The 26006-nt window shown below is 37.0% G+C and overlaps 1 protein-coding gene across 1 annotated transcript in view; it reads right to left on the reverse strand.

Moving 5' to 3' along the window:
- Positions 1–8104: 8104 nt before the first annotated feature.
- LOC127415736 (vascular endothelial growth factor receptor 2) overlaps positions 8105–26006 on the reverse strand; it is a 52559-nt gene continuing 34657 nt past the window's right edge. The window contains exons 11-30 of the mRNA XM_051654601.1: positions 25037–25148; positions 24740–24848; positions 23756–24100; positions 23502–23648; positions 21509–21640; positions 18847–18953; positions 16570–16705; positions 16376–16480; positions 14891–15004; positions 14464–14552; positions 13519–13684; positions 12584–12675; positions 12371–12493; positions 12141–12252; positions 11668–11767; positions 10888–10993; positions 10604–10728; positions 10290–10374; positions 9447–9532; positions 8105–9327 (exon numbers count right to left, since the gene is read on the reverse strand). Coding sequence (XP_051510561.1) covers positions 9111–9327; positions 9447–9532; positions 10290–10374; positions 10604–10728; positions 10888–10993; positions 11668–11767; positions 12141–12252; positions 12371–12493; positions 12584–12675; positions 13519–13684; positions 14464–14552; positions 14891–15004; positions 16376–16480; positions 16570–16705; positions 18847–18953; positions 21509–21640; positions 23502–23648; positions 23756–24100; positions 24740–24848; positions 25037–25148 — 2608 coding nt within the window. The 3' untranslated portion in view covers positions 8105–9110. The remainder of the gene's footprint in view (positions 9328–9446; positions 9533–10289; positions 10375–10603; positions 10729–10887; positions 10994–11667; positions 11768–12140; positions 12253–12370; positions 12494–12583; positions 12676–13518; positions 13685–14463; positions 14553–14890; positions 15005–16375; positions 16481–16569; positions 16706–18846; positions 18954–21508; positions 21641–23501; positions 23649–23755; positions 24101–24739; positions 24849–25036; positions 25149–26006) is intronic.

A 26006-nucleotide genomic window follows, 5' to 3' on the forward strand; every position in this document is an offset into this window, starting at 1 on the left:
AATGTCCGTTGTCACTTTACACATATTCACCCTATATTATAAAATTTGCAACATTTACAATCCACATTAAACATGAAAATACCACTAGATAAAGGTAACACAAGATATGGGATCAAATAGATACGCTGCTTGTGTCTGTTTTGAGTATTTTCTGCCAGCTCTAGGAAACAATGTGTTGTCTGAGTAGACCATTAACCTAGTCCGTTAACACATGTATCGAGTCAGCTGAATTTAGTTAGCAGAGTTTTAGTTTAGGCATTATTTAAGACTTCCTTGTTTGTAGGTTATTGGCTGTATATCTGTAATTAAAATAAATAAATAAAAAACAAGGCTGGGTTGGTGTGGAGTTTGATGCATGTTTTTACTAGCTGTACCAATGTAGTTGCGAGTTCAGAACCCAACATAAAACGAAAACTAAACTAAAACTAACAGACAAACTGTGAAAACTAACGAAAACTAAACTAAATTGTAATGACAAATGGAATATAAAATAGAAATAAAAACAAAACTAAAAATCTAAAACTATAATAACACTGTCTTCCGGGTGCCAAAGTCTCGCGAGAGTCCCATTTGCGTTTTCTAAGGTTAGGGGTTAGATTTTGGTGTAGGGCTAGGTTTAGGGGTAGGGGGTGCATGGTTTCTGTTGGACTCCAAATAAACAATAAACACGGTGTGTGAACGTCGTATGCGACTCTCGCGAGACTTTCGGCATCTGTAAAGTAACCAGTAACACAGATATTAAGAGGATGGTTCGGTTTATTTCGTGTTAAGTTTATTGTGTGTTTTCTGAACTCACAGGAAGATGATTTTTGTTACTATTTGCAAAGTGCACAAGTTAAGTCAAGGCTATTCAAGAGTAGATACTTTTTCAAAATGCATTTGTAAATGTCAATTATGATTTCAAGAAGTGTGGGAAAATTTGAAACATGCACTGTGCTTGTATAGGGGCTGCCCTCCCTCTGATTTAAGCTACATTAAATAGATTTTATTTTCTATATAGTGTGAACACTGATGGGCCTATTGGCAGACCTCTCAATATTTTTCCAGTGATTTATTTAAGCCACATATCAGTGTGAATGTTAGTGTCCATATCCACTGCCTTGCACACACTTACACACTACCCAAGGGTACCAGACCTAGAACGTTCCCCTAACATTACCATATGACTCCCGCTTGGTTATTTTTGTGGGAACCAATTCCAATTCATGGAACATTCTTTTTAGGTTTTTCTTTTTTATGTATATATAACCGTAAACTAAAGTTCCCATAACGTTGCAGGGAGTTTGCTGTTTGACAACCTAATAAGAACTTATTCAGAATGTTAGCTAATGGTCTAGACGTAAATTATGGGGGGACCACGCCTTTGCAGTGTTGGCCCCGAAGCTCTGGAACAGTTTGCCTTTGCATATAAGAATTGCCTCCACACTGGCGTCATTTAAATCTCTATTAAAAACTCATCTTTTTTCCCTGGCTTTTTTATCGAACCCTGTTTCATGACATGTTGAAATCTTGTTGTTTATGTTGAGTAGATAGACATCTGTGTTGTATAATTTTGGTGTATACTGTATGTTTTGCTTTTTACATATGTTATAAGAATTGTACAACACATTGGTCAACTAACTGTTGTTTTTAATTATGCTTTATAAATAAATTGCCTTGCCTTTTTAGATTTATTTTATAACGTTTCTGGAACATTCTGGGAACCACAAATTGTTAGCTGGGAGTGTGTCAGAGTTTGTGTGTGTGTTTAAAGATATTTCCTGACATTGCAGATCATTGCAGGACATTTCACCCATTCCAAAGGAAAATATATTGAATTCCTGCATCTAAGAAGGGTAAGCTTTTTATGAACACAGACAGTTAACATTACTACTTGGTCATCCCCTAATCTATAATCTCAAATCTAAACTGGGTAAAACTGCCATGTTACTAACAACATCCACAGTGACTTTAATGCAGTGACATGTAAGTAGGTACACACAGGAGCATGTGGAATCATTTTTGATCTTTAGATGATGCTAGTGAGAAGCTTGCCATCTAAAAGTAGTACTGTGAAGGAAATCATTGCTGTTTTTATTTAACATAGTTGTTTTTTGTGTCTTCAACGGTACTGCAAGTAATTATTGCAATAGGTCTTAGGGTGACCACTTTAAAATCACATGTCCTTAAGTGTGCCTCTGTTTTGCAGTCGGATTATTGTTAGCCCTTTGATGTTTATGTTCTCAGGAGTTGCAGGCACCAGTAAAGAGCAGGTTAATGTAAACATAGCTTCCTCACGCAGTGGGTATCAGTGCCAGGGAACAGCCTCCTATTCAGAGTTACACAAACACCAGCTATGAAGTGCACATAGAGGTTACGAGGTGCAAGGTGTTTTCAGAACATAGAGAAAATACCTTTTCTGATAGACTGTGCAACACAGCACCTAAAAAGTAACTTGACTAGGTTAGATTTTAAGAGGACAAACAGAAAATTTTAAATATAGCTTTGAACACGTGGAAGATCTGCTGATCCAAATAAATGATGCTTTTTACAGAATTTACAGTGGGGTCCAAAGGTCAGAGACCACACTGAAAATATGTAAGAAATAAACAGGCAAGTTAAAATGTAGAATGAAGAAGAAATATGTATCATTCTGCACTATTTCTAGGTCACTAATCAAATGTGTGCCAATTTGTGACAGTGACAAAGTTAAAGGAATAGTTCACCCAAAAAATACTTACTGTCTCACCCTCATGCCATCCCAGATGTGTAAGACTTCCTTTCTTCTCCAGAACACAAATGAAGATTTATAGAAGAATATCTCAATGCAAGTGAATGGTCACCAAAACTTTGAAGCTCCAAAAAGCACAAAGGCAGCATAAAAGTAATTCACTCCAATGGTTTAATCCATGTCTTCTAAAGTAATCAAATCTTTTGGTTTTGGGTGAGAATAGACCAAAATGTAACTCCTTTTTAACTGTATATTTTGCCATTGCAGTCTCTAGGCACCATCATGATTTGAAGCTCAATTAAACTTCCTAGTGCTTGACATGTGCAGAGCGCTAGATTGCGCTAGGAAGGGTAATCAAGCTTAAAATCATGATTGCCAAGGAGACTGCTGATTTCAAGATTTACAGTGAAAAGGAGTTATATGTTGGTCTGTTCTCACCCAAAATCGTTTGGATCACTTTAGAAGACATGGATTAAATCACTGGAGTCTCATGGATTAATGTTATGCTGCCTTTATGTGCTTTTTGGAGCTTCAAAGTTTTGGTCACCATTCACTTGCATTGTGAGGACAAACAGATATTCTTCTAAAAACCTTTGTTTGTGTTCTGCAGAAGAAAGAATGTCATACACATCTGGGATGGCAGGGTGAGTAAAGGATAAGAGAATTCTCATTCTTGTGTGAACTTTCCATTTAACTCCTTTAAACAATATGTCAAATTTCCTTGCTTCCACTAAAGCACACAAGATGCTCTTTGGAACAATTAAAATCATGCTGGGATAAAATGGATCATCAGGTCCATGCCAGTTTGACTGCATGCTGTCAAAATGTAATGATAATACAATAATATATATATATATACAAATATACAGGTGCATCTCAATAAATTAGAATGTCGTGGAAAAGCTCATTTATTTCAGTAATTCAACTCAAATTGTGAAACTCGTGTATTAAATAAATTCAATGCACACAGACTGAAGTAGTTTAAGTATTTGGTTCTTTTAATTGTGATGATTTTGGCTCACATTTAACAAAAACCCACCAATTCACTATCTCAAAAAATTAGAATACATCATAAGACCAATAAAAAAAAACATTTTTAGTGAATTGTTGGCCTTCTGGAAAGTATGTTCATTTACTGTATATGTACTCAATACTTGGTAGGGGCTCCTTTTGCTTTAATTACTGCCTCAATTCGGAGTGGCATGGAGGTGATCAGTTTGTGGCACTGCTGAGGTGGTATGGAAGCCCAGGTTTCTTTGACAGTGGCCTTCAGCTCATCTGCATTTTTTGGTCTCTTGTTTCTCATTTTCCTCTTGACAATACCCCATAGATTCTCTATGGGGTTCAGGTCTGGTGAGTTTGCTGGCCAGTCAAGCACACCAACACCATGGCCATTTAATCAACTTTTGGTGCTTTTGGCAGTGTGGGCAGGTACCAAATCCTGCTGGAAAATGAAATCAGCATCTTTAAAAAGCTGGTCAACAGAAGGAAGCATGAAGTGCTCCAAAATTTCTTGGTAAACTGGTGCAGTGACTTTGGTTTTCAAAAAACACAATGGACCAACACCAGCAGATGACATTGCACCCCAAATCATCACAGACTGTGGAAACTTAACACTGGACTTCAAGCAACTTGGGCTATGAGCTTCTCCACCCTTCCTCCAGACTCTAGGACCTTGGTTTCCAAATGAAATACAAAACTTGCTCTCATCTGAAAAGAGGACTTTGGACCACTGGTCCAGTTCTTCTTCTCCTTAGCCCAGGTAAGACGCCTCTGACGTTGTCTGTGGTTCAGAAGTGGCTTAACAAGAGGAATACGACAACTGTAGCCAAATTCCTTGACACGTCTGTGTGTGGTGGCTCTTGATGCCTTGACCCCAGCCTCAGTCCATTCCTTGTGAAGTTCACCCAAATTCTTGAATCGATTTTGCTTGACAATCCTCATAAGGCTGCGGTTCTCTCGGTTGGTTGTGCATCTTTTTCTTCCACACTTTTTCCTTCCACTCAACTTTCTGTTAACATGCTTGGATACAGCACTCTGTGAACAGCCAGCTTTTTGGCAATGAATGTTTGTGGCTTACCCTCCTTTTGAAGGGTGTCAGTGATTGTCTTCTGGACAACTGTCAGATCAGCAGTCTTCCCCATGATTGTGTAGCCTAGTGAACCAAACTGAGAGACCATTTTGAAGGCTCAGGAAACCTTTGCAGGTGTTTTGAGCTGATTAGCTGATTGGCATGTCACCATATTCTAATTTTTTGAGATAGTGAATTGGTGGGTTTTTGTTAAATGTGAGCCAAAATCATCGCAATTAAAAGAACCAAAGACTTAAACTACTTCAGTCTGTGTGCATTGAATTTATTTAATACACGAGTTTCACAATTTGAGTTGAATTACTGAAATAAATGAACTTTCCCATGACATTCTAATTTATTGAGATGCACCTGTATATACAACCCCAATTCCGAAAAAGTTGGGACAGTATGAAAAATGCTAATAAAAACAAAAAGGAGTGATATTGAAAGCACTACAACTACAAATTATATGATGTTTAACTATTTAAATTTTATTTTATTTTATTTAAAAAAAAAAATATGTACAGTAATTTCAAATCAGATGATTGCAACACACTCCAAAAAAGTTGGGACTTTCGAGTGTTTACCACTGTGAAACATCACTGTTTCTTCTAATAACACTTATTAAGCATTTAGGCACTGAAGACACAAGATTGTTAAGTTTAGAAAGTGGAAATTTCCCCCATTCATCCAGTATGTAGGTCTTAAGCTGCACAATTGTGTGGGGTCTTCGTTGCCGTATTGTGCGCTGCATAATGCACCACACATTCTCAATTGGAGGTGGTCAGGACTGCAGGCAGGCCAATGGAGGTCTCAGAAGCAGAGGCAACTTGTCCTCCGCCACCCGGATTGAGGTAACCGCACCACCATGAGGACCTACTAAGTAGTGGGAATTGGGCATTCCAAATTGAGAGAAAAGGGGATAAATATTTTTTTTTTTTTTTTAAAAGACCGTGACATCTGAGGGATCAGAGATCACACGCATTCAGAAGTGGTTTTCATCTTGCCCTTTACGCACCAAGCTTTGACCAGATTCCTTGAATCTTTTAACTATATTGTGCACTGTAGAGGGTGAAATGCCCAAAATCCTTCCAGTTTGTCTTTGGGGAACATTGCTCTCAAAGTGCTGGATTATTTGCTGAAGCATCTGTTTGCAAACTGACAAGTCTTGAACGATTCTTGCTCTTGAAGGACTAGGCTGTTTTTGGAGGCTCCCTATATACTATGATACGACTGCCTCACCAGTTTAACATCTCCTGTTCCACATTGCCTTGTTATTTTAACTCGTCAAATTGTCTTAAATTGCCCCTGTCTCAATTTTTTTGGAGTGTGTTTCAATCATCCGATTTGAAAATACTGTACATAAAAAAACAAACAAACAATAAAACTCACAAGGTAAAACATCATATAATGTGTAGTTGTAATGCTTTCAATATAGCAAAGGCTGATTATAATTGACAGATCACTACTTTTTGTTTTTATTAGCATTTTTCATACTGTCCCAACTTTTTTGGAATTGGGGTATATATATATATATACTGGCGGTCAAAAGTTTGGAATAAAGTATTGATTTAGCTGTTTCGGAAGGAAATTAGTACTTTAATTCACCAAAGTGGCATTCAACTGATCACAAAGTATAGTCAGGACATTACTGATGTAAAAAAAATAGCACCATCACTATTTGAAAAAAAAAGTCCTTTTTGATCAAATCTTGACAGGCCACATTTCCAGCAGCCATCACTCCAACACCTTATCCTTGAGTAATCATGATAAATTGTTAATTTGGTACTAGAAAATCACTTGCCATTATATCAAACACAGTTGAAAGCTATTTGGTTCATTAAATGAAGCTTAACATTGTCTTTGTGTTTGTTTTTGGGTTGCCACAGTATGCAATAGACTGGCATGTCTTAAGGTCAATATTAGGTCAAAAATGGCAAAAAAGAAAACGCTTTCTCTAGAAACTCATCAGTCAATCATTGTTTTGAGGAATGAATGCAATACAATGCTTGAAATTGCCAAAAAACTGAAGATTTCATACAAAGGTGTACACTGCAGTCTTAAAGACAAAGGACAACTGGCTCTAACAAGGACAGAAAGAGATGTGGAAGGCCAGATGTACAACTAAACAAGAGAAGTACATCAGAGTCTCTAGTTTGAGAAATAGACGCCTCACATGTCCTCAGCTGACAGCTTCATTGAATTCTACCCGCTCAACACCAGTTTCATGTACATCAGTAAAGAGAAGACTCAGGGGTGCAGGCCTTATGGGAAGAATTGCAAAGAAAAAGCCACTTTTGAAACAGAAAACAAAAAGAAAAGGTTAGATTGGGCAAAGAAACACCAGACAACAGATAATTGGAAAAGTGTGTTATTGATCTTAACCCCATTGAGCTTTTGTGGGATCAGCTAGACTGTAAGGTGAGTGAGAAGTGCCCGACAAGACAGCCACATCTATGGCAAGTGCTACAGGAAGTGTGGGGTGAAATGTCACCTGAGTATCTGGACAAACTGACAGCTACAATGCCAAGGATCTGCAAAGCTGTCATTGCTGCACATGGAGGAATTTTTTATGTAAACTCTTTGAAGTAGTTTAATTTTTTCAAATTGTAATAGTAATTTTTCATGTTATTAATGTCCTGACTATACATTGTGATCAGTTGAATGCCACTTTGGTGAATAAAAGTACCAATTTCTTTCCATAAGAGCAAAATCTGTACATTATTCCAAACTTTTGTCCGCCAATGTATGTATGTATATATATATATATATATATATATATATATATATATATATATATATATATATATATACATATATATAGTATTTAATAAAAAAAAATAATAATAAAAAAAAGCAAATAAAAGTGTTTCGCTTGTTGTCTGAACTTTGTTGTTATGTTTCCACATTGGTGTTAATCCAACTGACCCCATTTTTATTATCCTCAATACAATAATAAGCGTAAACAATAGCTGGATGAAAAGCTCACTGTGCTTTGATGGCCTTGTGCATGCTATATTTGGTGGCCATTTTGAGACCAGCACTCCTAAAACAACACCCAAGGCTGTGTGAGCATTGTTTTGCATACACAAAAATACAAATACATGAAACCCAAAATGTAAATGCAAGTAGAAAACAAGAAAGTCATGCTCACAGAGGCTAGTGTGCATTGTCCCATTCTCTCAGACACACATAAACAGTGAGGAAAAAACTGGAGATAAGAGTACATTGTCTTCTCAGGGTCATTGAGAAACAGATACAGGAAGAGTGGGGTCTCAAAAGATGTACGCACATGTGCGTGGAAACACACACATCCGCATATATATTTTGACTGGCAAGAGTTTATTAATTTAAAAACTAATTACATTAATGTCTTACTAAATAATACTCAAAATGGCAAAATACTGACATTTTTCTTACAAAGACAAAAAGGCCCTCATTATAAACTGTACAATCAAAAAACAAACCAAGAAACAAAGATGAGATAAAATCAGACAGATTGTTTGTTACTTGGGAGAGAAAAAGTCTGGCCATCATTTGTTTAAAGACAATGCAAAAGATGAAGACAAAAATGGAAAACATTCACACACTCAGTTGTCTGACATTCCAGTTGCTATTTCCTGTTCGGTAGGAAGAGGGTGTGCCTCTGCTCAGGAAGTGGTGTGGACACACTTAGAACGCTTTTGCTCTGCAGTCTGTGTAAACAGGACTGTATTGCTAAGGCTTTCCCACTCCCCTGACATTTAGAAGAATACAAATACAACATACATCTTATCTGCTCCAAAACATCTTGTTCCAACGCAATATATTACATTTATTTATAAAAATGAATATAATAAAAAAGTTAACAATTCAAACTGAAGCTTGAGGGCCAATTAAAAAGTTTGTTGTTTTAGATGATGCAGTGCATGTGGTTATAATACCAGTGTCATTATGAGTAGGCTAATGGCAGGAAAAACCTAATATTCAATGAACAATGACATTGAAGGTTCAGGGTTCCCACACCTTGTGACCAATTAATGTCCATGATGATTCCAGTATACTGGATTAGGATTTTTAAATATAATTTTATATTGACTGCATTATGCAATTTAAAGCCAATCTACAGTAATATTTTAAATCTAAGCATAGCCACAAAAAATATTAAAATGTATATACAGATATTTCTATGACATTCCCATGACTTTTACAGTTTTGTTTTAATTTCTATGACTTTTCCATGATCTAAAACTCTTCTACCACTTGCATGAAATGAGCATGACAGGGCTAAGTGTGTTGTTGCGAAAGAAAAACACTGTTGAAGCTCATCTATAAACACAGGTGTCGATATTAAACTGGAGGTGCACTGTAACGGACATCTGCGGTGAACTTGTCATCTCTCTTGGGCAATGGAGGTTTCTTCCGAAAGTCTCTCTTCAGGATCATTTCCTCGTTGGCGTATATTGGTGCTTCTGCATCATCAGAGTGGTAGCCCGACTGATAGCCGCTGGTCTGATTGGATGATTCGGAAGCTAAAGACTCCTTACTCTTGCACCGCAGGAGTGGGCTGAGGGTAAAAGCATGAACGCAAACATGTTTACATGGCTGTGGAATTTTCCTGGTTTACACAAGTTCAAGTATAAGCTGTACTGAGATCAGGATGAATGTGATGTTGCTACATCTCACCTGAAATTAGGTGTTCTTTGCACATGGCGATCCAAAGCTTTCATCTGCTCACGTGAAAAGCCCACTCCACAGTCCATGCGACCATTCTGTAGAGCGGGAGATAATTTAAAATAGACAATTTTTACTATTATAAATATTTCTAAGATGCAACAATGTAAAGCCTTGTCGATTCTAATGAAAGTGTTTTTGGATTGATTTTACTGATTTCGATATTAATTGGAATTTGGTCATATTCTGATTATGTAAATGTTCAGTATTGGGTAAATTACTAAAAAATAGTATTCAGAAAGCTGTTTTGAAAACAACGTTTATTTTTGCAATTTCATTTGGTCACGCTAGTGTCACAGGAATTACATGCTTCAGCTTTAATTGAAATTCAGTAACTAATCTGATTACAAGAATTTAAATTGTAATGTGTACACTACTTTTTGACTAAAAATTTAATTCGATTACAATAACTAATTACTGTTCTTTGAAATCAGGTAACACCCAGCACCGTAAACATTATACAAATGTTTTAACCTGATTGCCATAACCTGATTAAATCACTATTCTGGTTTCTAAAAATCAGCTTAGAAATCAGAATAGAACAGCTTGCATAAGGCTGTATTAATCAGAATTGTGGGTAATGTAAACACTAAGAAACATCGTAGTAAAGACAAGGAACATTATTGTAAAGAAACACCATATAAATGTCTATATTTTGCAATCCATTTTCTTTTCAGAAAAAAGGCTTAACCAGACTATCAACATTAATTGTATAATTATGTGCATGTAAACAGCTCTTTTAAGACCTTTTTATGCTTAGATCCTGGCTGTAGTATGTATGTAGAGCTCAATTACCATTACAGCACTGTGCTCCAGGGGAATGTCTTCAAAAGTCGTCATACTTATTGGCATTACACAATTGTCTATCTGCTGTGGGAACCTGTCAGGAGAACATTGAGTGAGACCACTGTTACATTAGTTTGACAAAGGAGTGGTTCAGCACATTTTATCCTCCAATGTCAGATCTTCGAGGTTGGATGGACAAATAAGCAACCGATGTCATATAACTAGGGCAAAGAAATGTCTGAGTGCTTGGCATATAAATAACCTGATTAAATTAGTTCAATGATGCAACAGCACACTAGACAAAGTAGTTAGTGTAAACTAACCCCAGTGGTGGAGCATTATCATAGTGGAGCTGGGCTTCTGTACTGCCTACATAAGGTGCTCTATTAGATGTTCCTGATTCTTCTTCCATCTCTCCATTTGTCAATGGGATGTAGTCCTTTCCATCCTAAAACAGACAACAAATATGAGTTAAATTCAAAGAATCACATTTGAGTTTTGTCCAATGACAAGTGGAATCACACTAAACACCACAAACAGTAAATTATGTGTTGCAAAATCACATAAAAACAGAAATTACAGTAAAAAATAAAAAAACAAGTTTAACCTGTTGTGCGCTAGCCTGTAGCAGATTACCAAGATGTTCAACTAATTGAGTAAAAGTTGGCCTGTCTTTAGGCCGATCAAGCCAGCAGTCCAGCATGGTCTGATATCTGGAAGAATTCAATATTAACATCGAAGAGGCTGGGTTAATCAAGAATCCACTTTATGGTTGCTACATCTCTGATCTCATTCATTAAAATAGCAACTTCAAGATTTTCCAAAAACAGAGACATTCCCAAAATATGTCATATGTTTAATAGAAATAATACAGAGCCTATGAAGGAATGAAGGAAAATATGAAGGAAAATATGCAAGTCCTTCTGTATTTCCAAGTTTAAACATAATTGTATTCTGCAACCTATTCGCTTCAAGCAATTATCTGTTAAAAATACAGCTAACTATGATTGAAATCACCTGGGCCCTATTTGTACCTAATAACATCCATCTCAAGTGATCCAATCACGGGTGAGACACATGGACGCATTAGCTTTTACACTGCAAATGCGATGCAGTCACATGAATTTTTGACCACCTATGATAATGTTTTGAGTGACTGGCTCACAAAATGTTTTGAACCCCCTTTCACAACTGTATTTTGGGCTGTGCACTTGTGACAGCTGTTCGACAGCTGTTGTGCTGCCAACTGACCAAAATGGATGCTAATACAAGGTGTAAATGGGGTCCTGGGCTATCAAAAACCTGGATCCAAGATGTATTTCACTGTCTGTCACTGTCTCAAATAGATCCTAATACTAAAAGCTTGTAATAAGAAGTGTATAATTACATCTCAGGTGTTGCATAGTCTGGAGCTCTCATTCTGGTTCCCTCCTTGAGTCGCCTGCAGAAAGACTCATCAATACACACACCTGGATATGGAGACGCACCTGCGCCAAAAGACATAAACCATCAGACAACATCAACTACTGTAAGCACAGAAGATCAATGCAATCTTGCAATATTCTTTACTTCATCTTAAGCTTATACTATTCCTGAAAATAAAACAAAAGAATTGTTTCCTTTTAATGTGAACACTGCAAGGTCTTTTATTTTTGACATACAACAGTCCCGGTTCTCTAATCTGATTGGATAAGCAGCTTTCCATGCGTGCTGATGATTTAGTATAAGCGGCAAAGACACACCTGGGGTGGCATGAGGGTGAGGAAATGATGAGAGAATTTTCATTTCCGGGTGCACTATTCCTTTAATTTACATTTAAAGTTTTTTCTGCGAGATGCATAACATCTCAAGGCTTATTACCAAGTGAGAAGATCTCCCAGAGCAGCACACCAAATGACCACACATCACTCTGTGTAGTGTACACACGGTCAAATATGGTCTCGGGAGCCATCCACTTAAGAGGAAGACGAGCCTGGGTGAGAAAGCGTGGGAGAGAGAGGCAATGCTCTTGTACTGTATATGTTGGTGTATTCCACAAAACAAATTAAATAAAATGAATTTTTGTCCATGTGTATAGCAACAGTCCTCACATCTCCTTTACGGACGTAATCAGGGTCTTTATAGACGTCTCTGGCTAGACCAAAGTCGCATATCTTCACCACATTGTTCTCAGATAGTAAGATATTTCTGGCTGCCAAGTCACGGTGAATACACTACCAACCACAAAGGAGTATTATAAATGAAGATATACAGTAATTTAGCCATCTGAACAAATTAACTCTTGTGGTGTTTTTCAGTATTACCTTTCTGGAGGCTAGGAACTCCATGCCTTTGGCCACCTGGAAGCTATAGCTGATGAGGTCCTCCATTGTCAGGTGATCCCAGTCTGAACTCTCTAAACATACACATTCATTATGAGTTAAGTTGTAAAAATGCATAGACAAGTCTAATTAAAACATACAAAATAGGTAAAGTATTTGGACTCTTTTAGACAGCCACTCTTAAAATGTATTAATTTAACTGCATTAGATAAAAAGATATCAAACCAAGTGGCATGTAAAAACAATCATAGATGGTTCCTCAGAACTAACTTCACTTTTCTTTTTTCTTCTTTTTCTTTTTTTTTCCAATTACAAAAATTTTGTTTGGCTTGTCCCTCCTCTTAAAAAAAAGCAAAAGTTGTGGTTACAGTGAGGTACTTAGAATGAAAGTGAATGGGGCCAATCCGTAAACATTAAAATACACACTGTTTCAAATGTATACGTCACCAGACGAAAACAATATGCGTGTTAACAGGATTTTAGTGATAAAATCGCTTGATTACCTTTTCTTTGTAAAGTTATATCCAATTTTACAACTTTGTTGCCATATTGACGTAATGTCGTAAACCCTTAAACCCCAAATTTTAAACAAAGCTCAAATAATACATGTTTTAACAAAATAATTAATATAAATGCTTTTATAAAATTATTAGCTTCACATTTATGCCTTTAACCCCTCCAAAAATTGGTCACATTCATTTTAAATGCATCTCTGTAACCTCTATTTTTGCTTTTTTTTAAAGAAAAGGAGGGATGAGTCCAAATTATTTTTTGTTGAAATAAAAATTATGCCACAAATGCTGTCAACTGAGCTTAACCTGTATTGTACCCGGAATATTCCTTTAAGTGTTTAAATACTCCATAAGAGTCCATAAATGTCCAATAACTACCAGTACCCAACAAGCCGTCTAATGTACCTTGCTCATCCTGCACATGGGTGGTGGTTGTCTGCTCTCCCAGTCTGGTGCACAATGCAGTACCAGTGCAGATGTCCAGTCTAGTGCTGGCTCCCAGACCCAGATCCCCCTCACGCAAATCCTCTTGCTGCTGTACTTTTCTCCTGCCTGGCCGTGAAGTACGCCTCTGAGAAACAACACACAGGCAGATCTGTTTCAGTTGTTGTCAGGGTTGTTGGTTAGTATGATTGTCAGAGTTAAACACTGTTACTGTAACATATTTTGTTGTAGTGGAATCATGCACCTATTTATTTGACATAGCACCAGTGGCAGTCCTGGCTCATTATTTCATTGCTTAAGTGCAAGACTGATTGGTCAAGTATTAGAGTTTTCAATGCGCAAGCAAGGAGACCAGGGTTCAAATCCTGACTGAGTATAAACTGTAACTTTTTTTTTAACCAAACAAAATTGCTGAAATTAGCAGCCAGTGATCATCTTTAATTTGTGTTGTATGGAAAAAAGCAGCTTTGACATTTTGATAACTTCTTTATGGATAGATGATGAGAGAATTTTCAGTTTAAAGATAATGATCTGTTCTGTGGAAGGTGCAACTCGATTAAACTGACCAAAGTTTACATGAATTTCTGCCACATTGTTTTATACAAAAAACATTTCCTACAATAACTGTCCACTTGGCTCAAAAGTCTGCAGGGGCACGTGAAGTCAGTTTCTGAATGGGCATGATGCTTCTTCTTTGTTGTGTGCAACTAAACAACTGTTTCTACCTTGAAAAACATTCGAAGTCCTTACATTAATTTGGCTGTGGCCCAAAGTCAACATAAGGCTCTTAAATCAATGTGACCACATCAGAGGATGGCAGAGCATTGTTAAAATCATGACCTGTGATCTGTGAAACCACATCACAAGCACTTTGACAGGGTTATAATGAAATATGGAGCCATTTACCTTGTAGGGACTGTATTCTCCTCGCTTGCTTTTTAAATAGCTGGAGAGGTTACCGTGTTTACAGTACTCTACAATCACCATTAAGGGTCCTGATGAAGTCAGTAAAAGAAAGAGACGAATAAGAGGAGAGACTTTTAATATGGGAACATTTTCGACAACCAGCAATCACTTTGTGGTGTTTGTGACAGATGTTGCTTACTACATTTTACTGTGACTGTACATTTTGTCAGCCATAAACATTCTACACACATCCTACTGAACAGAACATGCCTACAGCAAACTTCAGACAGAGAAGGAAGGATACTACTTTTCCAAAAAAGTATTTAGAGTAGAGAGAGAGAAGTAATTTTTGTCAATATCTGAGGTCTTTTTAATTTCAACACTGACCAGTTTTTACATTTTATTTGGGGTGAAATGAGAAACTAACCCCCTGGTTTGGTGCAGGCTCCTAGAAGGTTGACCACATTGAGGTGGTGACCAATATGGATCAGAATCTTCAGCTCAGACATGAGAGCACGGTACTCACTGGAGGTAGCACCCTCTGTTGGAATTGGAGAATATTGCAGCCAGATGTGATACAGCATGAAGTAAGGACATACAGGTCTGGCCAGAACCAAAAAATAACTTTTTATTGCACATATTAAAGGAATATTCTGGGTTCAATACAAGTTTAGCTTAGTCGACAGCATTTGTGGCATAATGCTGATTACCACAAAAATCAATTTTGACTGGACTCTCCTTTTCTTTAAAAAAAAAAAAAAAAAAAATCGATGTTACGATTCAATCGATGTTTGAGTCACTTACAATGGAAGTGAATGTGGCCAATTTTTGGAGGGATTAAAGGCAGAAATTTGAAGATTATGCATTAATTCTTCTGTTAAAACTCATGCATTATTTCAGCTGTAAAGTTATTTAAATCATCACTTTTACAGTGATTTTAGGGTTTTAGGGATTGTTGACATTGCATCGTCATGGTAACAAAGTTGTAAAATTGGCTGTAACTTTACACAGAAAAAGTTAGTTAGTGATTTCATCATACTTAAATCATGTTAACACACATTATGTCTTGTGGCTATACTTTTGAAACAGTAAGTATTTTAACGTTCAAAAATTGGCCCCCATTCACTTCCATTGTAAGTGCCTCACTGTAACCTCAATTTTTTGCTTTTTTAAAACAAAAGAAGGGGCAAGTGAAAATAAATTTTTTTGGTAATCAGTAATATGCCACAAATGCTGTCGATTGAGCTTAACTAGTACTGAACCCGGAATATTCCTTTAAGAATCAACCATTCATATTGCTAGGCCCATGAAAGCAGGCCATGTATTCTGCTTTTTTAAAATTTTATTTTGTTTTATTAAAAATATAATTTATGTTTATCTCTTTATGAAAACAGGATTATTTAGGTATTTTGTTCTTGGTTTTGTCAAAAGCTTAATTTTTGTTCCAAATACATTAAATTTGGTGGCTTGATGATAGAAATCTTCAAAATATCGCCACATGGAGTTCTGGAGAAAAAGTAAGGTAAAAGTTGCTTGAAGACGAGTGAGTCGCCACAGAGGTTTTCTTTAGTAGACAGTTTGATTTTGTACATATCACTTATATCAGCGAGGGTCAGGCTATCTTCTATGGAATTGCAACATAATACATGGTTTAAATTTTATTGAAAGGTTCCTGGCCATGGTGAATAACAAAATTTTATTTACTCAGCAATGCCAATTTTACTCACATTTAGCGCTTTGTGGTTGTGGACTTTGGGTCTGACACAAACTCAAATGATGATATATCTTTATTTATATCTATATTTTGATAAATGTATGTCATGTGTAGCAGTGTGTATACACATTTTGTATAAACCACACATATAAATCAGATGTACAATAGGTTAAAGCCAAATGAGCAGATGCCTCATACCCTTGAGCATCTTCACTGCTACTGTAGAACAGGTGGTGGCCTTCTCGATACCATATGCGGTCGCCTCCACAACTTGGCCAAATGCTCCTCTGCCCAGCGGCTCCCCTAGAAAACACAGTGTAATTTGTGAACATTAAACATGTACAGTAGCATTTTTGTGAAAAGGTTTTAGGTGTTTTGAGGCTCAGTCTCACCTAGCTTCAGTCTATCACGTGGGAACTCCCACTTGTTTGCATCATAGGTCAGTCTCTCACAGTGCTCATCCATCGGCATATCATCCGAGTCAAGTATGATTGACAGGTAGCCAGTTTTCAGCTCTCCATCATAAGGCTGAAAAAGGGGGGGGGGGGGGGATTAGAGGGAGAGGGAGAGCACAGAACAATGGAAAACTTTTAGGAACACAAGGACTGCTTCAGTATGTGTTTGCTTGTGTAATATGAGGGACTATGAGTGATCTGCCTTGAATATGTGTCTCCATCCCTTAACTTATGCTCATTAATACTATTTGTGGCACATCTACACTGTAAAAAGTGATAACCTGCTGTTGTTACCTTAGGGTTAGTTCATCCAAAAATGAGAATTCTCTCATCATTTACTCACCCTCATGCGATCCCAGATATGTATGACTTTATTTCTTCTGCAGAACCCAAGCAAAGATTTTTAGAAGAATATCTCAGCTCTGCAGGTCCATATAATGCAAGTGAATGATGATCAGAACTTTGAAGCTCCAAATGGCAGATCAAGTCAGCATAAGCATAATCCACCAAACTCCAGTGATTAAATTAATGTCTTCTGAAGTGATCCAGTTGGTTTTGGGTAAGAACAGACCAAAATATAATTCATTTTCACTGTGCATCTTGACAGCAGTCCCCTTGGCGATCATGATTTCAAACTCGATTTCCCTATAGAGCCATCTAGCGCTCTGCGTATGCGTCAAACACTAGGAAGTGTAATTGAGCTTGAAATCATGATCGTGCCTAGAGACTACAATGGCAAAATATACAGTTAAAAAGGAGTTACATTCTGGTCTATTCTCACCCAAAACCAGTTAGATCACTTTAGAAGACATGGATTACACCATTGGAGTGAATTATCATGCAATGGCAAGATGTACAGTAAAAGAGTTATATTTTGGTCTGTTCTCAGAAAAAAACAACTGGACCACTTCAGAAGACTTTAATTAAACCACTGGGCTTTATGCTGACTTTATCTCCTTTTTGGAGCTTCAGAGTTCTGGTACCATTCACCTGCATTGCATGGACCAACAGAGCTGAGATATTCTTCTAAAAATCTTTGTTTGTGTTCAGCAGAAAAAAGAAAGTCATTTCTTTTGAAACGAGAGAATTGTTATTTTTGGGTGAACAGTCCCTTTAAGGATACCTGTTTCTACCTGATCTAACCCTTTTTACTGGTGTAACCTAATGAAGCCAGGTTTAAGTCATGTTAAATATGTAGTCATATTAAATAATATTTTGACTTGAATCACACCAGTTAATTTAGATGTTACCACATGAAGCACGTGTTGTGTTACCTGAGAAATGTTTTCAGTCAACACTGAAAAAGTCATAACCTAAAAAGTATGCTTCATGTGATAACATCTAAATAAATTGGTTTGATTCAAGTCAAAAATATTATTTAACATAACTGAATCAACTTAAATATACCAACAAAACTAATTTTAAGGGTTAGATCAAGTAGAAATAGAGAAGAATAAAAAAAATAGCTCCTTATAACATGCAATTACCTTAGGTAATTGCAGGTTATAACTTTTGCAGAGTATTTTTATTCAACACCTTTAGTTTATCTTTATTAATTACTTGTTCAAATAATATCACTTCTTTGATTTATTCATTTTTATTTAAATTAAAATTAAAAGTAATAATTTAACTTTCTTAGTTTATTTTGCACTGTTATTTTGTTATTATTTTACTTTACCTTGCTCTACTGATATTGCATTTTATTTGCATTTTATTGCAGTATTTATTTACACTACTGTTTTTTTTACTTTATTTTACATTGCACAATTTCTCACTGTGTGCACAAATGTAAATATTCAAATGCAAATGTACATAAAATGCCAATAAATCACATTAAAATTGAATTAATTTGACAACTGAAAGAGCATGGCTGAGTGACAGAGCAAGCTAAGGACCTCAACCCTTGTTATGCTTGAGTCCCCCACAATCAGCCCCTCATTATAAAGACAACCACTAATGAGTTACTGGACGCCTCTCGCACCTACTCAGTCCCCACATCCAAAGTCTAAATTACGGCTGGGGTACAGAGGGGACTGGGGCCCTAGGATGAATGGTCTACGTGATGCACCAGAGCAGCATGTGGGCTGTGTGTACAATAGAGATGGCACATGCCAAGCCTGGTTAGTCAGTTCTGATCAGTCAGAGAGGAGCATTGTGTGCATTTGTGTGCGTTTATGAGGCAGGGAGAGAAAAAGAGATGAAATGCAATGTTACCCGTTTCCTGTTACGAATGACGAAGACGATGAGGAGCCAGAGGAACATGGCGATGACCACAGCACCAATAGGCATGATCAATTCCACATTCATCTTTTCTTCTGCACCTGTTGGATGGGTCACATGATCAATTAAAAAACATAAGAGAACAGAACACACAAAGACACTTTATAACCGTCCTTACCAATAATGATAACAATAATAAAAATGATTCCCACACTTCACTAATTAAACAGACACAATTCCTCTAAATATTATTTACAGTATATAATAATATAATAATAAAATATTCTAATACATAAAAAGCATAAAAGCATAAAAGCAATCCATATGACTCCAGTGGTTAAATCCCTGTCTTCAGAAACGAGATGATAGGTGTGGATGAGAAACAGATTATAATTAAGTCCTTCACTTTACCCAGCCCCAACCAGTAGGTGGCGATAAGCACGAAGAATGCAAATCGCCAAAAAACAAAAGAAGAAGAATGTGGAAGTGAAAGTGTAAATTTATGGTAAAAAAGGACTTAAATATTGATATGTTTCTCTTTCACACTTATCATATAACTACTGAAGATATGGATTTAACCACTGGAGTTTTATGGATTACTTTTATGCTGCTTGTATGTGCTTTTTGGAGTTTTAAAGTTCTGGTCACCATTTACTTGCACTGTATGGACCTACAGAGCTGAGATATTCTTCTAAACATCTTCGAGAGTGAGTAAATGATGAGACAATTTTAATTTTAGGGTGTACTATTCCCTTAAATATCCTGTTAAATTTTTATAATTCAACTAGGTAAATTCTTTTTTGGAGAGGAACTAAAACAATGCTTCACTTTATATTTCTGGCAAAAAAATGGCAGGAATTGCAAGAAAGAACCTAGTTTACAGGAAATATTTCTATGCTGCTGGCCATTTAAGAATTGCAGGAATGTGAATTGTGTGCTGCCCTGATATTTTATCTAATCAAAATAATATGGTCAAGTATGTGTTGATGATGTGTTCATGATTATATTGTGGCTCATGTACTGTGATAAAATGGATTGTATGTTTACATCTTATATGATTGTATTAATGTGTACTTAGTCCTATCTGATGAACGCTTTATGTGATTCTAAATGTCACTAAATGTAATTTCTCTTTCTCTCTGGTTTATGCTCTTTCTTCTCGTGGGAACAGGGCTCCTTGTTAGCAGGCCTTGTTAGTGAATGTGACTGGCGTCTGATAGTCGCCTTTGCAATGACACGAAGAAACAGTGATGCAGAGATGAGTCACGTACACCCTGTGTCCGTCTCTTTTTCTGGCTGTTATTTGTGTCGCTGCTCTCTGTGTGTGTGTGTGTGTGTCTGATGTGTGTGAAGAGGGGAAGAATATGAAGATGCAAGTATCTGAGAAATGTGTGTGTGAGTGACAGAGAGAGAGAGAGGGAGAGGGTGGTCACCCCAGTCTTCTTTTGTGTTCTGGGAATTTGCTTTGTTTTCTTTTAGCACTCCCTAAAGTATGTGCGCTAACTGAGCCCTCTTCCTGACGGACTAAAAAAAGAGCTATTTTGCCACAGAGCCTTGATTAAAGCAAAATCTCCTCTCAAATCAGGATAAAAGTCAGTGGGAGACTGAGCTCACCTCTAATCTGTGACACTTTTAGAGAAATGCTTTCTGTGGTCTTTAATGGTGTGGCCAGTAACACAGGCAAGAATGCTGTTCTACTGAATATCTGCACAACTGCCAGTGTGATATAGGGTATTGCTTTTACAACAGTTCTATTTCTAAGAATTTTATATAGAGCAGCTTAAATTTTAGACATAATATGGGCTGCGCTTCCTAAAAGCATCATAAGCCTAAGTAGATTGTAGAAACCATTGGCACTCAACGGCACCAGTGGTCTCTACGATCAACTTAAGCTTGCGATGCTTTTGGGAAATGCAGCCCTGGACAATTATTTTGTCTATTTTTGCATCGCTAAAGAAAAAACTTCCACACAGAGCCAAAGCAGAATCAACATTGGACACAGAAATAGTGAAGCATCCCAGTGCTGTACTAAATGTTTGCACTTTTGGAAAGCCACTTGCCAGATCAGAATATATGACAGGAAATGGAAGATGAAGGGATAGTTCTAACAGGAATTCTCGTAGTAACCATCACGTCATTAATTCAATGTATGTATCTCATCCAATCATAATACAGCCTTTGCTTTAAAAGCTCAGTTCAGCTGTTCTTCATCGCTTCATTATGCCACTGTTGTTTTCACCCTTCACCACCTCATCATCACCAGTTTAGATCCCGTCCTGCCATATGGGTAAGCTCCTTTCCTCTGCAGTCATCGTCTTCTGGCAGGATCTGACGGTTCGAGTGAAAATCTGAGCGCTGAACCATATGATGGGCTTTCAGCCAAAGGAAACTATTCTCAGAGTCTTTCTGTAAGAACTAACAGTGCATAATAATTCTGGTTGTACTTTTGCCCTATCTGAAGCAAACCTTTGCTTCAAAAACTTTGGTCAATGTTTTGCACCAGTTTTGCACTGTATGCAGTATCTATCTGCATAGATAGATAGATAGATAGATAGATAGATAGATAGATAGATAGTTGGATAGATGGATGGATGGATGGATGGATGGATGGATGGATGGATGGATGTTGGTACTTGTTAATTGGATACAGACTCACCATCCACAATAAGACGAGCCTGGTCAGAGTCACAACCCTGCTGGTTACAGGCTGTACATATGTATAGACCACTGTCTTCTTTTTTCACCCGTTGGATGGTCAAGATCTGGTTGGACTCTTTCAGAATCACACCTGGCAACAGAAAAGCATCCCAATATAAAAGTTACTCTATGCCCCAAAGCTGATGCTATAAAAAGCATTTACATTTTACCTTTGACATCACAAACTGTAAAAGCAGCACTGTAGGACTATACTGGCTGATCACTGGTTATAGTGCCACAAGGGTTCCCGCACCTTTTGACCAATGAATATCCATGATTTCCATTACTTCATTTATGTGATTACTAGATAAGGATTTTTAAAAATCATAATAGAGAGATTGCTGGGGGCCATCTCACGGAATTAAAGGGATTGTTCACTCAAAATTGAAAATTCTCTCATTTACTCACCCTCATGCCATCCCAGACTTTCTTTCTTCTACTGAACACAAATGAAGATTTTTAGAAAAACATCTCAGCTCTGTAGGTCCATACAATACAAGTGAATGGTGGCCAGAACTTTGAAGCTCCAAAAAGGATATAAAGGCAGCATAAAAGTAATCGATATAGTGGTTAAATAGAAGCTTAAATAGAATCAATATAATAGGTGTGGTTGAGAAACGGATAAATATTTAAGTCCTTTTTTATTATAAATTACCCTCCCTGCCCAGTATGTTGCGGCATACATAAAAAATGTGAATCGCCAAAAAGAAAAAAAGAAGAATGTGAAAGTGAAAGTGGAGATTTATATTAAAAATGACTTAAATATTAATCACACCTATCATATCACTTCTGAAGACATGGATTTAACCACGATGAGTGGATTACATTTATGCTCCCTTTATGTGCTTTTTGTAAATCATTCATAGTCATCATTCACTTGCATTGAATTGATCTATTGAGCGGAGATATTCTTTTAAAAATCTTTGTTTGTGTTAGAAAGTCACATCTGGGATAGCATGAGGGCGAGTAAATCATGAGAGAATTTTCATTTTTGGGTGAAATATTCCTTTAATTGTTTTATATGATTTTACAAATTTATGTTCAATTGTCTCCAGTATGACAAAAATGTGATTCGATTTAAATCTGGCCCAATGGAGGATTCGGCTTTCTCATCTCCCATGCATCCCCTGGATGAGGAGAACTTTGCCACCACTGACAATCAAAGCTAAAGAAACGCTAAAGAAAACTAAATGTCTCTATAGAAATTTCTATGACTTTTAGGGTTTTATTTATTTCCATGATTTTTTCAGGCCTGATATTTTCTCATTTCCCATTTATCCCCTTGGGAACCCTGTTCTATTGTTGGAACCCAGATCTACACTGCCAGCTCCTACCTTTGGGCAGCTGTTCTACATTTACAGTATTTGACTAAAAAAATAAAGGGATAAGAAAACTAGTCACTCTTAAAGACAGTTACATCTCTTAAACACTGTATAATTAATATAACAATCAATACATTTACATTATTGAATAATTTTCTCTAGCCTAGCAATAAACAGAAATGCAAGTCAATCCAATAATAGTACCCGTTCATAGATTTTTTATTATTAAATGTTTTTGCCTGTGACAAGAGAAATAACACTATAGTGAACTTATACAATTTGGGATAAAATTAAGGATACAAAGAAAAAGCTTTTAAAGGAATAGTTCAACAAAAAATTAAAATTCTGTCATAATTTACTCCCCTTATGTTGTTCCAAACCTGTATGACTTACTTTCTTATGCTGAACACAAAAGGAGTTGTTCAAATGAATATTGCAAGCCATCTTTTCAGTATAATGTCAGTGCTTTACTTTAAATCTTAGAAAAGGACCCAAAAGTTTCATAAAAGCAGTCCATGTGACTGTTGTGTCATATTCCAAGTCTTCTAAAGGGATACAATACATTTTGGATAGAATTTTCAATTTTGGGTGAACTATTCCTTTAATTATTCCAGAATAAGTTTCTCTCACCTGAATCCTCTATGACAGTCTGATTGTCTTTAGTCCAAAAAACAGTAGGGGTTGGTGTACCCCAAACTTCACACACTAGTGTGGTAGAGTCACTTACATTCACTCTCTGGTCAGTCAGATTGGTCACAATTCTTGACACCTCAAGAGCTACGGAAAGAAATACACTGAGATATGATGTACATTCATACTGACACCAACGCATCCTGTGCACTGTACTATGTTCAAATGTGTTCAAGTACACAAATGACACTGACCTTGGAGTCTGAGGTTGTGAAGTAAGCAGGTTCTCTCACTGGTGCCCATGTTCTCCACTTGGCAAGCGTACAGGCCTTGATCCATCAAGGTGGCATTTGGTATGGGCAGGTCAAGTGTTGCATTGGTGCCCTGCAGGCTTGATATGGTGACATTAGGCTGGTGGAAAGGTGACAGAGTAAGGGTATCGCAGGGCACAGCCACTGGAAAGGCATCAGGATTGGTTACGTTTATTACCCGATACCAATGCAAGTTACTGTACAGCAGCCGATCAGCTACACAGCGTATTACCACATCTTCTCCCTCAATAGGGCTGCTAGAGGGGAGAACACTTAGGTTGAGGAAATCTGTGAGGAAGAAACACAGGCTGTCAACACTGAAAGCTCTGACTGGCAATAAGTGATTGATCACTTTACAGTGGCTCCAGTGGGTTAAGTGGATATTTTCCAGCTGGGATGTACAGTCCTGAGCTCTATTTACAGCTGGTATTAAAGGTGCACTCAGTAAGCTTTTCCTCATTGAAAAAGATTTACTCCTAAAGAAATAAATTGAATTAAAAAAATATTTTTTAAATCATGAGCACTCTCGTGAGATGAAGACTCCTGTCATATTAGTAACCTTAAAAAAGCTGTTTTATTCTACATTGGGGGGGGGGGGGTTGGGGTGTCCCCACATGGGGGCAGCCATGTTAGGATCACAGGATGCTATTCAACACAATCACATATGGATTAAATTTATCATGGCTGACTATGAATATTGAATTTCAACAATGGCATCCAGAAGTGATAACTATTGCATTTGAATGATGCTGCATCCATGCCCCTAGGTGTCAGTGTAAATCAAAGATGACATAAACAAAAAAATTACAGAGTGCACCTTTAATGTAGATTATAAAGAGACTCTTGCAGGCTGCATTGAGGAAGAGCAGCAGGTGTATTGAAAGGAAGGTGTTTTTTGTTTTTTTTTTAAGTTAAGGAAGCACTCACGAGTTACTCGGAATACTATGACTCTTTCATCCGTTCCCATCTTATTGGTGGCAATGCACCTGTAGAGAGCATGGTCAACTGCTTTCTGGATCTTCAGTGTGCTAATAGTCTATGGGAGAACACACAATGACACATCAAAACTGCATCTAAAGGCAGTGGATCATTGTAAAAATAAAATTTTTAACCAGTTATACCATTCATTTTTTGCCATTACAACAGTGTGAAATTGCTCTACAGCTTATGTATGAACCCTAAGCTAATCATTCTGGTCAAGTGAGGGTAAGTGAGGATGTTCACCTTGAGAGATCTCTCAATAGCAGATATAGGGCTGCTGATGGGATTCTTTCCTGTGTTGTTCGATATCTCCCTCCATTTATCACACTTCACCACATTCTGGTCCGACTTTGGGCTGTAACATCATACAATAACACGCAGAGAATAAATGCTGAAAGTCAAATAAAAGATAGAATTACCACTGTAATAATCATAATAATTATGATCTTAACTACAATAATTATAGATCCATAAAATTCAAACCCATGCATGTACAAACAGAGTGTAAAGTCACAACTCACAACCCAAAAATGTGCCACAGGTCTATTCTGATAAGGTCACAGACAGCAGGAAAAAACAATACTAGATGTAAATAATAAAACAACTAATTGTAAATAATTAGGATATAGGTCAGGGCCAGATCTCAGGGCTGCTGTGTGTATCATCATGGCGCTAACCCTAACCCGAACGAAATGCGCTTAAAAGTCACACCCCCATCGACGGAAGACACACTCGCGCACTCCAACCCCCCCAACAAAAAATACTAACACACACTAGAATAAACATCTAGCTATACATATTCACAGCAGGAACAGAAAACACAATGAAACTGAATCAAAAACAACTATCCACGATAGAAGTAAAGCACCAATACATCTGTTATTGCAATTGTCAAAATCATCCCATAATTCATTCAATTACAGATGGTTTTATTTCTAGCACTGTTACATTACATATTTATGAGCAATGGGAATTATCAGAAATGTCAACAAGCAGACATCAGGGTCAGACTTGGGTTAGACATCAGTGCCTCATTTAGGTCAACCGTAGGAGACGAGACAAGAAAGAGAGGAAAAGGGGGGAAAAGATGAAAAAAGACAAGCACAAAAAATAGGACAAATAAAAAATGAAGTGAAAGGTGAAGAAAAGGGTGTCCAGGGTAAAGCCTTGTTAGTAAGGTGCAGTGATAGACATTGTGTTATTTTTCTTGTTT

The sequence above is a fragment of the Myxocyprinus asiaticus genome, chromosome 25, assembly GCF_019703515.2.
Source record: "Myxocyprinus asiaticus isolate MX2 ecotype Aquarium Trade chromosome 25, UBuf_Myxa_2, whole genome shotgun sequence".
In the NCBI taxonomy this organism is placed as follows: domain Eukaryota; kingdom Metazoa; phylum Chordata; class Actinopteri; order Cypriniformes; family Catostomidae; genus Myxocyprinus; species Myxocyprinus asiaticus.